This window comes from Austrofundulus limnaeus, unplaced genomic scaffold (assembly GCF_001266775.1).
Source record: "Austrofundulus limnaeus strain Quisiro unplaced genomic scaffold, Austrofundulus_limnaeus-1.0 Scaffold147, whole genome shotgun sequence".
Classification (NCBI taxonomy): Eukaryota; Metazoa; Chordata; class Actinopteri; order Cyprinodontiformes; family Rivulidae; genus Austrofundulus; species Austrofundulus limnaeus.
This window is the reverse complement of record NW_013952549.1, coordinates 973,336-987,123: the sequence shown is the minus strand read 5'-3', so window position 1 is coordinate 987,123 and position 13,788 is coordinate 973,336. Positions and strand designations below refer to the sequence as shown.

Below are 13,788 nucleotides of genomic sequence, written 5' to 3'. Positions count from 1 at the left end.
ATATATATGTGTGTGTGTGTGTGTGTTTGTTTTATTAGTTCATTGTTCTCCATGCATTTTTAAAAATAAAAACCAAAGTAACAATTTAGGGAAATTTTTTGAGGACCCCCAAGATACCTATCGCGGACCCCTGGGGGTCCTGGGACCCCAGTTTGAGAACCTCTGGTTTACATTGTGTATGGACCCCAAATTATATAAAATAGGCCTATATCCAGCAAACTAATGTTAATATTATTTTCTTTTCAAACTGCCATTTAATGTAGTTCAGGCTATATTTTTGAAGTTTGCATTTTCTTTAAGCTTTCAGTGTTATTTCTCTCATTAAGATGTAACTTTTGTCACTGTTTTATCTTTTCATTTTGAATTAAATGTTTACCAGAAGGAGCTTGAACTTGTAGTTTCCATTTGTGTTTCCTGGTTGCATGTCAGTGAGGAATTCAACAACACATAGTTGGATTCATTTAACCTCAGGCGCCAGTTTGGTTCATGTCTCGACAAGTTTTTTTTTTTTTTTTTTTTTTAACCAACAACACGGTAGGAAGCCGCAGATGGTCCGTTTCACACTTTACACTGATTCAGTTTTCTTCTTCACCTCTAACTGGACGCCTCGGCTCGCCTCAGCCCGGCCCGTCGGGACTCGGGAGTGGCTTTCTGCGCCCCCAGGGTGCGCCCGGAGCGCAGCTGCGCAAAGATCAGCGCAAYCCAGGGACGCGATGGGTGCGTAGCGCCTGAACTCACAAAGGGATTGTAGCTGAGCTTTGTTTTATGTACGTCTGAGATATTTTTTTAATTCATTTTTCAAAAATGAGACGAGTCAGACCCGGGTTCTACAACAAGGAAGTGAACCAAAGCGCGTGGGTAGTCCCTGAGCGGTACCAGAACCTGCGGCAGGTCGGGGCCGGGGCGTACGGAACAGTGTGGTAAGTCCAGTGTTGATGAGACCCGGGGGTGGGGGGACCTGACAGATTTCTGCTGCCAGGTGATCAGAGAGAAGCGAACAAAAAGAAAAGTTTGATGATTTCGCTTGAACACATGCTGCTCCATTTCCTGATGGGCACGAGCCTTCAGCCCAACAAACACKGCTCGTCTTAAAGGGATAGATGCGATCAAATCAACAAAAACATTACAAACACAGGCTTCATCTCTGCATGTCTGTTCAGTTCACTGGAGGTCATCGTGAATTAAAAAAAAAAAATGACATCATCTTAAAGCTCAGAGTCTGTGTTGAGGATGACTCTCAACTACTATAAATCTTACCGCTTTACTACTCATTATTACTCAATATTTTTGAGTAAATTAAACTCATGTTGTGTTGGCAAAGATTAGCTGTGGTAACCATCTTAAATTGGATTAACCTCAAATGTCAGTCAGTCATAAATACAGCGGGTAAAATAAGTATTGAACACGTCACCATTTTTCTCAGTAAATATATTACTAGAGGTGCTAATGACATGAAATTTTCACCAGATGTTGGTAACAACCCAAGTGATCCATACATACAAAGAAATCAAACCATAAATGTCCAGAAATGAAGTTATTTGTAATAATGTGGAATGGCACAGGGAAAAAGTATTGAACACACTTACTGAAATTTATCTAATACTTTGTACAAAAGCCTTTGTTGTCAGTGACAGCTTCAAGACGCCTCCTGTATGGAGAAACTAGTGGCATGCATTGCTCAGGTGTGATTTTGGCCCATTCTTCCACACAAACAGTCTTCAAATCTTGAAGGTTTCGTGGACCTCTTCTATGAACTCTGATCTTTAGTTCTTTCCATAGATTTTCTGTTGGATTCAGGTCAGGTGATYGGCTGGGCCATTCCAGCAGCTTTAGTTTCTTTCTCTGAAACCAACTGAGAGTTTCCTTGGCTTTGTGTTTGGGCTCATTGTCTTGCTGAAATGTCCAGCCACGTTTCATCTTCATCCTCCTGGTAGATGGAAGCAGATTTTTATCAAGAATGTCTCTGTACATTTTTCCACTCATCCTTCCTTCAATTATTTGAAGTTTGCCAGTACCATATGCTGAAAAACAGCCCCACACCATGATGTTCCCACCTCCAAACTTCACTGTTGGTATGGTGTTTTTGGGCTGATGTGCAGTGCCATTTGACCTCCAAACATGATGTGTATTCTGGCATCCAAACAGTTCAATGTTGGTCTCATCTGACCAGACTATATTCTCCCAGTATTACACAGGCTTGTTTAAATGTTGTGCAGCAAACTTTAAAGGAGCTTCAACATGCTGTTTCTTCAGCAGTGGAGTCTTGCGTGGTGAGCGTGCATACAGGCCATGGTGGTTCAGTGCATTACTTATTGTTTTCTTTGAAACAAACGTACCTGCTAATTCCAGGTCTTTCTGAAGCTCTCCACAAGTGGTCCTTGGCTCTTGGACAACTCTTCTGATAATTCTTTTCACCCCTCTGTCAGAAATCTTGTGAGGAGCACCTGGTCGTGGTCGGTTTATGGTGAAATAATGTTCTTTCCACTTCTGAATTATGGCCCCAACAGTGCTCACTGGAACCTTCAGAAGTTTAGACATTCTTCTGTAACTGATGCCATCATTATGCTTTGCAACAATACGGTTGTGAAGGTCTTGAGAGAGCTCTTTACTTTTACCCATCATCAGATGGTTCTTGTGTGATACCTGGCCATCATTTGGGACTGAACCAGATGATATTAACTTGCACTGACAAGGGGCAGGCTTGCTTTCTAATTACTGAGAGAGTWCAGCTGGTGTCTTGGCTTTCCATGCCTTTTTACACCTCCCTTTCTTCATGTGTTCAATACTTTTTCCCTGTGCCATTCCACATTATTACAAATAACTTCATTTCTGGACATTTATGGTTTGATTTCTTTGTATGTATGGATCACTTGGGTTGTTACCGACATCTGGTGAAAATTTCATATCATTAGCACCTCTAGTAAAATATTTACTGAGAAAAATGTTGACATGTTCAATACTTATTTTACTTGCTGTACATGAAATTATTATATTTTCTTCAGTGTTGGGGATGACTCAGTCATTACACCAAATTCAGCTCAGTGTTTTCTAAGGTCATTGGCTGTAGTAGCCATCATGAAATGGACTTGCTCCAGTGATTGCTCTCTGAAAATATTATTAAAATCCAGTTAGTGGTTCTTCTGTAACTTTGCAAACAAACAGTTAATTCCAAGATTTCAATCAGCGATTAGAGTAAGCGTTGGAGATGAACYTCACCTTTTTTATGCGCCAAATTTGAGCTCAATATCTGTAAAGCTGRCTGAGTTACAACCATTTTTGTGTTTGCCCGAGTTGCTTCGATTCCTGGCCACTGTTACGGCCAGAGGTCTTTCTTCTATGTTTATACTAAAGCATGGAATGACATTCCTCAAAACATAAAGTCCATTTCAAAACTACAGCCCTTTAAGAAGADTCTTGTCTGCCATCTGCTGGACACTTTCTGTTCTGCTCATATTTAGACGTCCGATTTTGCAAATGCTGCCTTTTTGAAATTTGGTATGCTTGTTTGTCTTTGTGTCTATGGTGTAATAATAATGATGTGATTGTGATGCTGTAATTCTGAGTGTTTTATGTGCTGCAGAACAGGAACCTGCTGTAAAACAGCAATTATGCTGAGTCAGGCTTGATTTTTAATAATCATTTCCTGTTAAATAAATCAAATCAAATCAAATCAAAAGTGAATCAGTTGAACCTTTAATGATKTCTTCCTGAGCGTTTCATTCAAACGTGTGAATTGAAGCACAAGATATTTTTCTAACAGCACAAACAGACAGAGACCTTCTGCCTTCGGGTGTATTTGCTCGTCTTGCATCATTTATGAATGATTAACTGTGGGAGGGCAATACACTGCTGTGACTGGCTGAGGTTCAACAGATCACACAAACAAGGTTGAAAACTTGTGGTCAGAGAGGTGATTAGAATCTGCAGGTGTGGAAACAAAAACACTACAGATTCTGCAGTTATCGTGGCCCGCTAACAGGGAAGTTTCTAAACAGAATCATTTCCCCATGCCCAGCACGTTTGTTACACGTGATTATTAACAGATTACGTTATTTAGCTTCTTTTACATTTTCTCTTCTCTCTTTGTTAGTTATGCGCTGGACACCAAAACAGGGGCCAAAGTGGCGATCAAGAAGCTCTATAGGCCTTTCCAGTCGGAGACGTTCGCCAAGCGGGCCTTCAGGGAGCTGAGGCTCATCAAACACATGAAGCATGAGAACGTGCGGCTCGATATAATCCCTCCTTTCTCCTCAAATCAGTCCTGTTTTTAATGCTAGCTCATATTTGTTGTTGTTTTTTTTTCTGTCCACAGGTCATTGGTTTGCTGGATGTGTTCACTCCAGACCTTTCTTTGGACCGGTTCCATGATTTGTAAGTGCAGCAGGAGGATAGAAAGTTGTGCGCAGTTTGGATAAAATCTTTAAACTCTCTGTTTTTTTTTTCTTTTCTTTTCTTGTTTTTCCAGTTATATCGTGATGCCGTTCATGGGAACAGATCTGGGGAAGCTGATGAAGAAACTTAGTCTGTCAGATGAAAGAATTCAGTATCTGGGTTATCAGATTCTCAAAGGTCTTAAGGTAAAGAGTCCTGCTTTGTATTCCATGAAAGTGTTTTTGTTCAGCAGTTGACTTCATTAATCCTGTGTTACATTTCTTCATCACAGTATATCCATTCTGCTGGCATTATTCACAGGGTAAGCTTCTGTTTTTCTCTTTCCTACTTGTCAGTTTACGTCCAGTGAGCCATGGTTTATTAATGTATTTAGTGATCATGATCGACTGCAGCTGTTGTATCAATGGGATGTGTTTGCTTATTGGACTGACTAATGCTGGGAACAATGAGGAAGTTCATTCAGTGTCATTAATGATGAATGTTTGTAAACATTTTTACTACAATTGTATGTCTGTGTGAAGCTTTTTAGGGATTCCTTTTCCTTCTGATTTGACCGCTAATATGTCCTTTGAATATTTTCCAGGATTTAAAACCCTCAAATCTAGCCGTGAACCAGGAATGTGAGCTAAAGGTACAGCTGTTTACGTCAGACTCCCACAAACTCTCGTGTCTGAGTTGGATAGCGCTCAGAATCTATATGCAAATCGGCAGAAGTGATAATAAATATATTAATGCAGATTCATGTTCTGTTAGATTTTAGACTTCGGTTTAGCACGGCAGGCGGACAGCGAGATGACGGGGTATGTGGTGACCCGCTGGTACAGAGCTCCGGAGGTCATCCTGAACTGGATGCACTACACGCAAACCGGTAAATCCAGAGTTCAGTTTCGGCTACTACCGCATCAGATTTTTAGCTCAACATCTGTCCGTTTGACTCAGTTACAGCTGTTTTTGTGTCACTTCTGGTGGCCATCTTGGATTGGATTGATTACAAAGTTAATCAGTTGGAGATCTATTAATTACTTTGTCAGAGTTCATGAGATATTTTGCTAAAACTGCACAATAATAATACAAAAACACCCATACACACAATGGCAGCAAACATCACCTGTTTATCTTTAGCAGCAGGTTAAAAACACAAACGAACATGTACTGTGTAATTTTATATCCAGCAGGTGGCGCTCTCAATGCCTTTTCATTTGATTTATTATTGTTTTAATTATTTGAACATGTGCATCTAATGTTGCTGATCACTAACCACATGTCTCCCTCAGTGGATATTTGGTCCGTGGGCTGCATCTTGGCAGAGATGCTCCAAGGAAGAGCTCTTTTTAAAGGMGCCGATCGTATCCTTTCACCACTTTCTCACTACTGGAGGTGTATAAAGTAAAAATAACTAAAGTAAAAGTAAGAATACCTTAACAGAAAGTGACTTGGGTAAAAAAAAAATTTCACTGATAAGATAAATACTTAAGTAGAAGTCATAAAACGGTACTTTTACACACCCAACAAATGAGTCGAGTAAATTTTYACGTTTACACAACATGGTTTACTGGAACCAGTTGACATAACTTGGTTAAGTAAATTCAACCCTTTCTTTTTTAAAAATGCATAAACAACTCCTTTCATGATAAGTTTCCATATTTTAATTTTTATAGAGTAAAAGTGTAATTTGTATGGTTAAAGTGTAGCAAAGAAAAGTTACAATAAAACAAATACTTGAGTACTTTAAAGTGCCGGTGACATCACATTTTTGTAATAAAAATGAATGTGTTTTTGGAAGGATAACACTGAAATGTTTAAAAAAAGATTTCATGCCACTGAGATGAACAGTTGTTGAGATATTTGCATGTGAAGAAACAGGAAGTGATGTCAAAGGGGAATATCTGCATGTGAACAGAACATTGCTAAAATGGCTAACAGCACAGACTGTAGAAAAGAATCTGATGTTTCTTTAGATTATTTTAATCGCTGAGAGAGCCAGAGTTCAAGTAATACTGTTTAAGCAAACAAAAACCAGGGAGTTTGATTTCTTTAAGAGTTCCCCTTTTATGTCACTTCCTGTTTCTCTTTAGCTGAGCCAAGTTCAAAAGAAAGTAAGCCAATTATTTGACATAATGGACATAATAATAAGAAAACACATAATGTGACATAATTATTTTTCTTTGACTTTTTGTATTCCATGAATGTGCATGTCACAGGCACTTCAACAAAGTAAATGTACTCCGTTATCCACCTCTGTTTAAAACAGAGGTTTATGTTTATCCAACATCATCAACACAATAAAAATCGTCGACCACGTTTTTTTTTCTACACTGTTGAGCCTTGACTCCATCTCCTCAGACATAGATCAGCTGGAGCAGACCTGGAAGGTCACAGGAACACCGACTCAAGAGTTTATATCGAAACTAGAATCAGAAGACGTGAGTTTAAGGATATGCAAAACAATAAAATAAGTATTTCTTAATTGTTTAGCTTTTAAATGCAGGTATCAGAAGGTAAAAACACTTACAGTAAAAAGAATTAAGAATTTCATGGTGTATTTGTGTGTCCATGTTTTGTCTTCAAGGCTAAAGATTACCTAAAGAAAGCTTCATCAAAGCCTAAAGCAGATCTTCATACATTATTCCCTGATGTTAATCCACAAGGTAGAATAACCTCCTTATTTGTTTTTATTTTTGCCAAATCTCACCTTTTATTTTATATTTATACCTTTTTTATATTTTTATCTTTTCTTCGTTGTTCCTCCTCCTTTAGCCGTGACTGTCCTGGAGCGCATGCTGCTGCTGGATCCAGAGGAGCGGGTAACGGCTGCAGAGGCRCTCGCTCTGCCTTACTTTGCTGAATTCAGGGATCCGGAGGAGGAGACGGCGTGCGAGCCGTTCGACTTCACGGTTGTCAAYGCAGAGCTTACGGTGGATCAGTGGAAACGTAAGGATAAGGGGGGGGGGGGGGTCTACGGCTGATCAAATCAATGCTGAGGGTGTAGTTTCAGAAGAGCGGAGAAGGAAACATGAGCTGCTCTCCTCTCTCTGCAGGTCACACCTTCACCGAGATCTTGACCTTTAAACCCGTTTCAATAAATTCCAAGGAATCCACCCTATAATGGACCGAGTTCACAGTGCAACCTGGGACCAGAACAAACCAAAACCTTGACAAGGCTTAACGAGGAGCCAGCTGATGATGAATGAGGCCTTCAGGTGATCAACTCAACCGTTTGAAGAAAACTAGAAATCCTTTTGATTACTAAGCAGGTAACAATTAAGCATTTTAAATTGCATCATAGAGGTGTTTTTTTCTTTTTCTTTTTTTTTTAATTAGCTAATTTTCAGGTACTTGCACTCCAGGCTATGTTTGTCATTTCCTCCTGTTTCTTTCAAAAAKTTTAACCAGCTTCTCCAAATATCTCTGGTTATGATTTATTTGCTTCATATTCAACATCAATCTAAAGAGCTGTTAGAGATTGTTGAAATGACACATAAAGCTTTTACAGTTACTGCTGAGCTGGTGCAAGGTTCTGCATTGTGTTTTGAAAAGGCCACGTCTCTCTCTCACACACACACACACCCACATACCATGTTTCTCTATCTTTGTGGGGACTTTCCATTGACTTCCATTCATTTTTTGGTCATTTTATATCCTAACCCAGACCATTGACCCTAAAATTAACCTAAACTCAATTCATACCTTGGTCCTAAACCTAACCCCCACACACAAAATCAGCCTCCGAAATCATGGGGACCGGGCTTTGGTCCCCACGAAGCTGCATTTTCCTGAAAAATTGTCCCCACCAAGTAGCAAAAACATGGGCCCACATACCCCCTGCGCGCGCGCACACACACACACACACACACACACACTCCATGTTCAGCAATGAATATTAGCAATTTTGAAAATGAAAGCTGATTTTCTGCACTGAAATGTAGCTGATTTTCCATCAGAAGCACAGAACCTAAATAACAAACTGTTTAAATGTGTCTTACTGCGTACTCTGATTTATTTTCTAGTTGTGTTAAATGAAACAATCATACCCTTTAGCCTGGGTTGGGTTATTTATTAAGCTTCCTGGTATAGTTTCTGTTTCTGAGAGCATAATTTAAAAGTCAAGAACAAATTGAATTCTGACCACGACTGACTCATTGTGAATGTAATATTGTTTTGTAAATGTTGTTAATCAGAAGTGACTCTTGTTTCTGTTTGAAACAGACCTTAAGAATGTTAGATTTTAAATTGTGTGTGTGTATTTGTGTTCATGTATCTTTACCTATCAGCTCTGACCTCATTATATTTCTCAGTGACCTTAAAGATAGCGACCAAACAAATACTGCAGATAGCATAAATGTCCCAGATTTTGTAAGCTTTTGTGATGTTGAACCAGACACTTTCTTTGTCATTTGCTGTGTTAAGAAGTGTTTGTATTGCGACATCAGTCCTGTTTTTATTTTTTCAATATAAAGATTTTGGTGAGCATGTTAATGACTGAGTGTGAGCTGTGACTTAACAGTGTCTCGATACGAAATTGCATCGCAGCAATTTTTATGTGTTTAAATTCCGATTAAGATCTTTTTTTAAGGATTGTGAACTGCATTTTTGTGTGTTTTGTCTTAAAGCTGTGCAAAAAATAAAATGAGAGAAAATGAAAAAGGACACCAGAGGTTAATGATTTATTTTAATGCAATTTTTGTATTGTTAAAAATGTTTTAAATCATCAAATTCATCATTGTTTTCTTCATATCCTTTGAAATGTGTTTATGTGGTCTACAAAATAATCTAATTTGAAACCTAAAAATTAAAGAAAAGTTGTATTTTTATAAACTGTCTCTGCTTCAGACCCTGAAATAACTATTTTAGTTTGACATTTTAAACTTCTGAGTATTTTATTATTATTATTATTGACAATGACCGTTACTAAAGCAAATGTATGTGCAAATATAATGAGAAAAAAAGAGAATAAGGAACAACACAGAATAAGAAACATTTGCAAAGCGACTTCTGATAAATTTGATAAATATATTGAAGCGTTCATGTGTTAACAACTTTTTTGTTTGTATTCTAAGAAATATGAGATATAGTTTGATTTATTCAACCAAAATTAAACAAAAAAGATGAATATGAATTAGGCCAAATATTATAGTTAGATCAATTGCCAGTCTTCTGTAAACACGAGCTCATAAGAATATTTTTGTTTCCTATAAATGACCACTAGGTGGCAGCATGTCAACAAACTTGGACATTGTTGTTTTTATACAGCAGCTTTAGCAATTACAGCTCAAGTTAATCCATCTTGTTGGATCTGACTAAAGCATTTGACTAATAGAAGATTGATCTTCATGTAATTTAGCACAAATAATGAAAGTCCCCTGAGAATAAAGCCCATGGGCTTTGTTGGTTTCCTGACCTTTTCCCTCCGGTACCATTATCGGGTCAAACCTTTGATTTATGAACAAACCTTGAAGCTGATGACATTTCCATCTGACTCTGCTGCAGTCTTTCTTTTTAGTAATTACCAAATGTTAGCACAATAMTATTCTAATTTCAGATGGTGAACATGATAGATGAAAAACACATCTGCAGAACATTTGCATGTTAGCACTTTCACAGTGTGCGTGMAGATATCGTCCTGTCTGAGGCCAGTTTTGTCACTCTGTTTTTGGTGATTAAGCCTGTCAGAGATGAGCTATCAGAGTGTTTGCTGCAGTGATTTATTGTACTGCAGTTGCAACTGACAACTTAGTTTTGTTTTTTTTGTTTTTTGTTTTTTTTTGCTTTATTGAGTATGATTGATGAGCTGAAGGAGCAAACGTTTAAACATTCTTGGTGAACGCTTGTTTGCCTTGAGATTCAGCTCATTCTTTCACATAATTCTCCTCTGCTGGGTGTTGAATTTAACAAGCTCATTTCAAGTGACCTCCAGATCCTTGACTCCCAAAGGCGGCTCCCCAGCGGATGAGCTTCCTTCCTGGGCTTGAGTCCTTCCAAAGCAAACCCTGGATGTTCTGTGCTCATGATAGACACACAAACAACAGAACAGTGCTACTGAGTAGTTCACGAAGAAGTCAGGAGTTATTTTTCTACCACAGACAGACAAAGAGAAAAGTACTTTTTTTTTTTTTTTTTACTCAATAATCCCTCCTCTCCACAGTAGCACGTGAAGTGACTACATCTTTTGTTTGTAGACTCTGTGGTTTATTTTCAATGTGCTGGATTCATGGGCCATATTTCCAAAGAGACATGTGCACGGAGTTCACGTGTGCAAACACCTTGCAGAGTGGGTGCTGTTAAAGAGGGGCATGGGGGCTGTGCAGGGCCGGCTCTAGACAATATATTTCATGTKGGTGCCCCTCGTGCAACTTTCTAAATCTCACTGCCAACTTACATACATTATCAAAATTAAATAGTTMTATCTTTGATATTACTTTTGTCTTTAGAAACCRGGTTGTCCGATTAAGATGGTTAAAATAATTCATTTGAAACAGACAAGCAGGCATCTACCACTTGCCAACATCTGTTGACATCATGAGGAATGAACACCTGTTCATGTTAATCAGCAGCTGTGGAGCGAAGCAGTTCTAGGGGGGGTGCATATACTGTATGTGTATATGTATCTAAGTGTATATGTAAATGTTTCAGCAAGGTAATAGCTATCATTATGATATACACATGTTATTTGTTGCTGTGTTTTTGTTTTCTCTATTTCGTCAGGTGTGCAGACAGATATCAGGTGTGTTGTCTTGTATTTTCTTGGTGTATATTTCATATATCTTCTTTAATCTCTACATTTCTCTTTTTTCTTCTCTTTCTTTTTCTCTTTATAAAAAAGTCACTGATGATGAAGACACTAATGTTCAGTTCTGTTCTCTAATGAAGTGACTATAAAAAGAAACAGTGTACAGATTTTAATGAAAAGCATCATTGCATGTACATATACAATAGAAAAACCTTTGAAGTTAAATCTCATCAAAAATGGCTGCCACAACTAATGATTTGTTTGGCATGGTCGTATTTGATTCAATTCGGTTTTTGCTTTTGATTACTTGTGGAAGTCCTGAGATTAACACTGAAACCCTTTGGGAGGTGCTCCACAGAGTCAACTTTACACAAGTTGGACTCAACGAGGAGCCTGCTTGGAATGACAGAAATGCTCAAACAGAGCTCTGACACAGGTCACTTTCTTTTCTTAGAGTGGTATGTCAGTTATAAATTTATTTTATGTGCTTGCGTTATTGGTTCTTTCACATTCAAGACTGAGATGAGCATGAAACAAATAAGCTTTAAAATATACAGTATTTGTTTTTATTTGAGCTCATCAATTTTTTTTAATGAATCACAATGACAGAATATTGTTAGTGACAGTGTTTATTACCCAGATAATTTAGTTTGTCACATCATTGCTATAATCAAAAATACAGATTCAAGAACTCAGAGGAGAAATAAATTGGACAGAATCTGGCCTAAAGGTGTAAAAAAAAAAATCTGCTGAGTTCGTACATTTCCTTATTTGGACTTTACAAGTCTGAAATATTTTCAGGAAGTAGGGTAGGCATGATGTTCACATGTCATTAAGAATCTGCTTTGCTGCTGTTGTTTTCTRGCAAATTTAAATCCATTCCCACTTTTAAGTGTGCGTACAGGTCCTCAGGGACAGCAGAAACAGTTTGAACAGATATTTTTGCAACTAAACTGCAAGAAAAAAACAAGGATTGTGCTGGCTTTAATGGAAAAGGATGGAATTTTTTTTTTCTTTTGGAAATGAGGAATGGATGTTAAATCCGTTTCTAAACTTTGCAAGTTTTTCTGTTTTAGTGAACACATTCTTGTGTTGGTAACCTTCCAGCTTTGTATTATTATTGTGTGTACATGGGTGTGTGTGCAGTTCTGAGTGTGTTGAGGTCAAGCAGAGTTGCCACTAAAGTGAGTCACATGACACACCAAACGGTAAATGAAGGTTTTCTGACATCATTTCTCTTCAAGTAGCTCGCCTCTTTCCACACACTTCACCTGCTGCCCTGTCTCTGATCGTTGTAGGACTTCGAAGCACATGAGAGCAGGATCTGTCCGACAGTCTGTAGAGGAAAATCCTTTGGCTCACATCACAGGGAAATATGGAACTCGTATTTAACGCTGAGGTGGCATACATCACCTCGCTGAATTCTGAAATAACCCAAGGAAGCAAGAAGATCAACGACAAAAAAATAATAATTGAGATTTTTGGCAAGAAGACGACAGGCTCGGAGTGATAAGAAGAAAATTGGAGATTAGACATGAAAAACACCAGGGGTGGATGAAAGTAAAGGAAAAGGAGATGAAGGAAATAAAAGTGCACAGATGAAAACWGCAGAAGGGAGAGCCTGACTGTGGGCAGTGGAGTTTACGTTAGCCTGTTCATTAGCCAGCCAGCAGTTGTTTGAAAGCTTCTGTGAACTTTGCCGTTTAAAGAGTGCATACCAGAGGCTGCAGTTCGTGTCTGAGGACGACTTTCCATCCATTTGGAATGTGTTGACATGGGGCTTGTTGTGGATCACGTTCAGGGAGGCCCTTTTTGCTGCTGAAGAAATATCAAATCCCTCAGCTGGCTTCTGAAAATGACCGATGCCAGCTGCTGACCCACCCCCCCAAAAAATTAAATTAAATTTTAAAAAAAGAATTGAGAACATCTAATAAGGGTTTTAAAACACAGCTTCCTGTTTCTCTTCACTAAAATTTAAGCTCTTCTTTAGACCATACTCAAAAGAATGTTGTATTTTCATCACTATCATAAAACATTTTTATTTATTTATCTCTTGATAGAGGGACAAAGTCCACCTGGCTCAGTACTTGTGTTTTAGTCTGTCTCCTTCCTGTTCTCTTGATACATGTAATAATTTATAACTTATCAATTAGAAATCCTCCTCATTTAAAGACCGTGTAAAGTAAAAATAAACGTGTGTTCTGAGSTTGTCACTCCACAGAAATATGTGTTAAAAATCACCCAGCCAAGTTTGAACAATTAAAAATACTGTTAACCCTACAAAATTATGTATTCAAAGTAATGAAACAATATCAGTTAGCTGTGGTCTGGAATGCTGGGGGCGTGTCCTCTGGAGGAGCTTAAATCACGCCCACAACCCTGAACATTTGAGGAAACAGTGTTTGTTTTCTTTTCCATTAGAGCAACAGGGGGCGGGGTTATACTGAAGGCAGCTGCGTGACATCACGAGGCTGCCCTTTGACACGCCCAAAAAAATCCTGAAACACAGATACCTTGTTACACAAAATGAATCGTATCTCCACTATTCAAATATCTACAGTTGAGAGAATTTGTACTCATTTACAATAATCCATTTATGACATTTATAATGTTTTAAAAAGAAAATGTTACATTTTACTTTACACGGTCTTTAATGATGTTTTAAAGGT

The 13,788-nt window shown here is 38.2% G+C and overlaps 1 protein-coding gene across 1 annotated transcript; it reads left to right on the top strand.

Moving 5' to 3' along the window:
- Window positions 1-621: 621 nt before the first annotated feature.
- On the top strand, window positions 622-7,741 carry mapk12a (mitogen-activated protein kinase 12a; the record flags this gene model as incomplete). Its single annotated transcript, XM_014016561.1, is given in 12 exon segments — window positions 622-920; window positions 4,091-4,220; window positions 4,313-4,371; window positions 4,466-4,577; window positions 4,664-4,693; window positions 4,976-5,023; window positions 5,146-5,260; window positions 5,667-5,738; window positions 6,736-6,815; window positions 6,962-7,040; window positions 7,150-7,323; window positions 7,431-7,741. Coding segments are annotated over 12 exon segments (1,083 nt in total). The 3' UTR covers window positions 7,499-7,741.
- Between the last annotated feature and the right edge of the window lie 6,047 nt (window positions 7,742-13,788).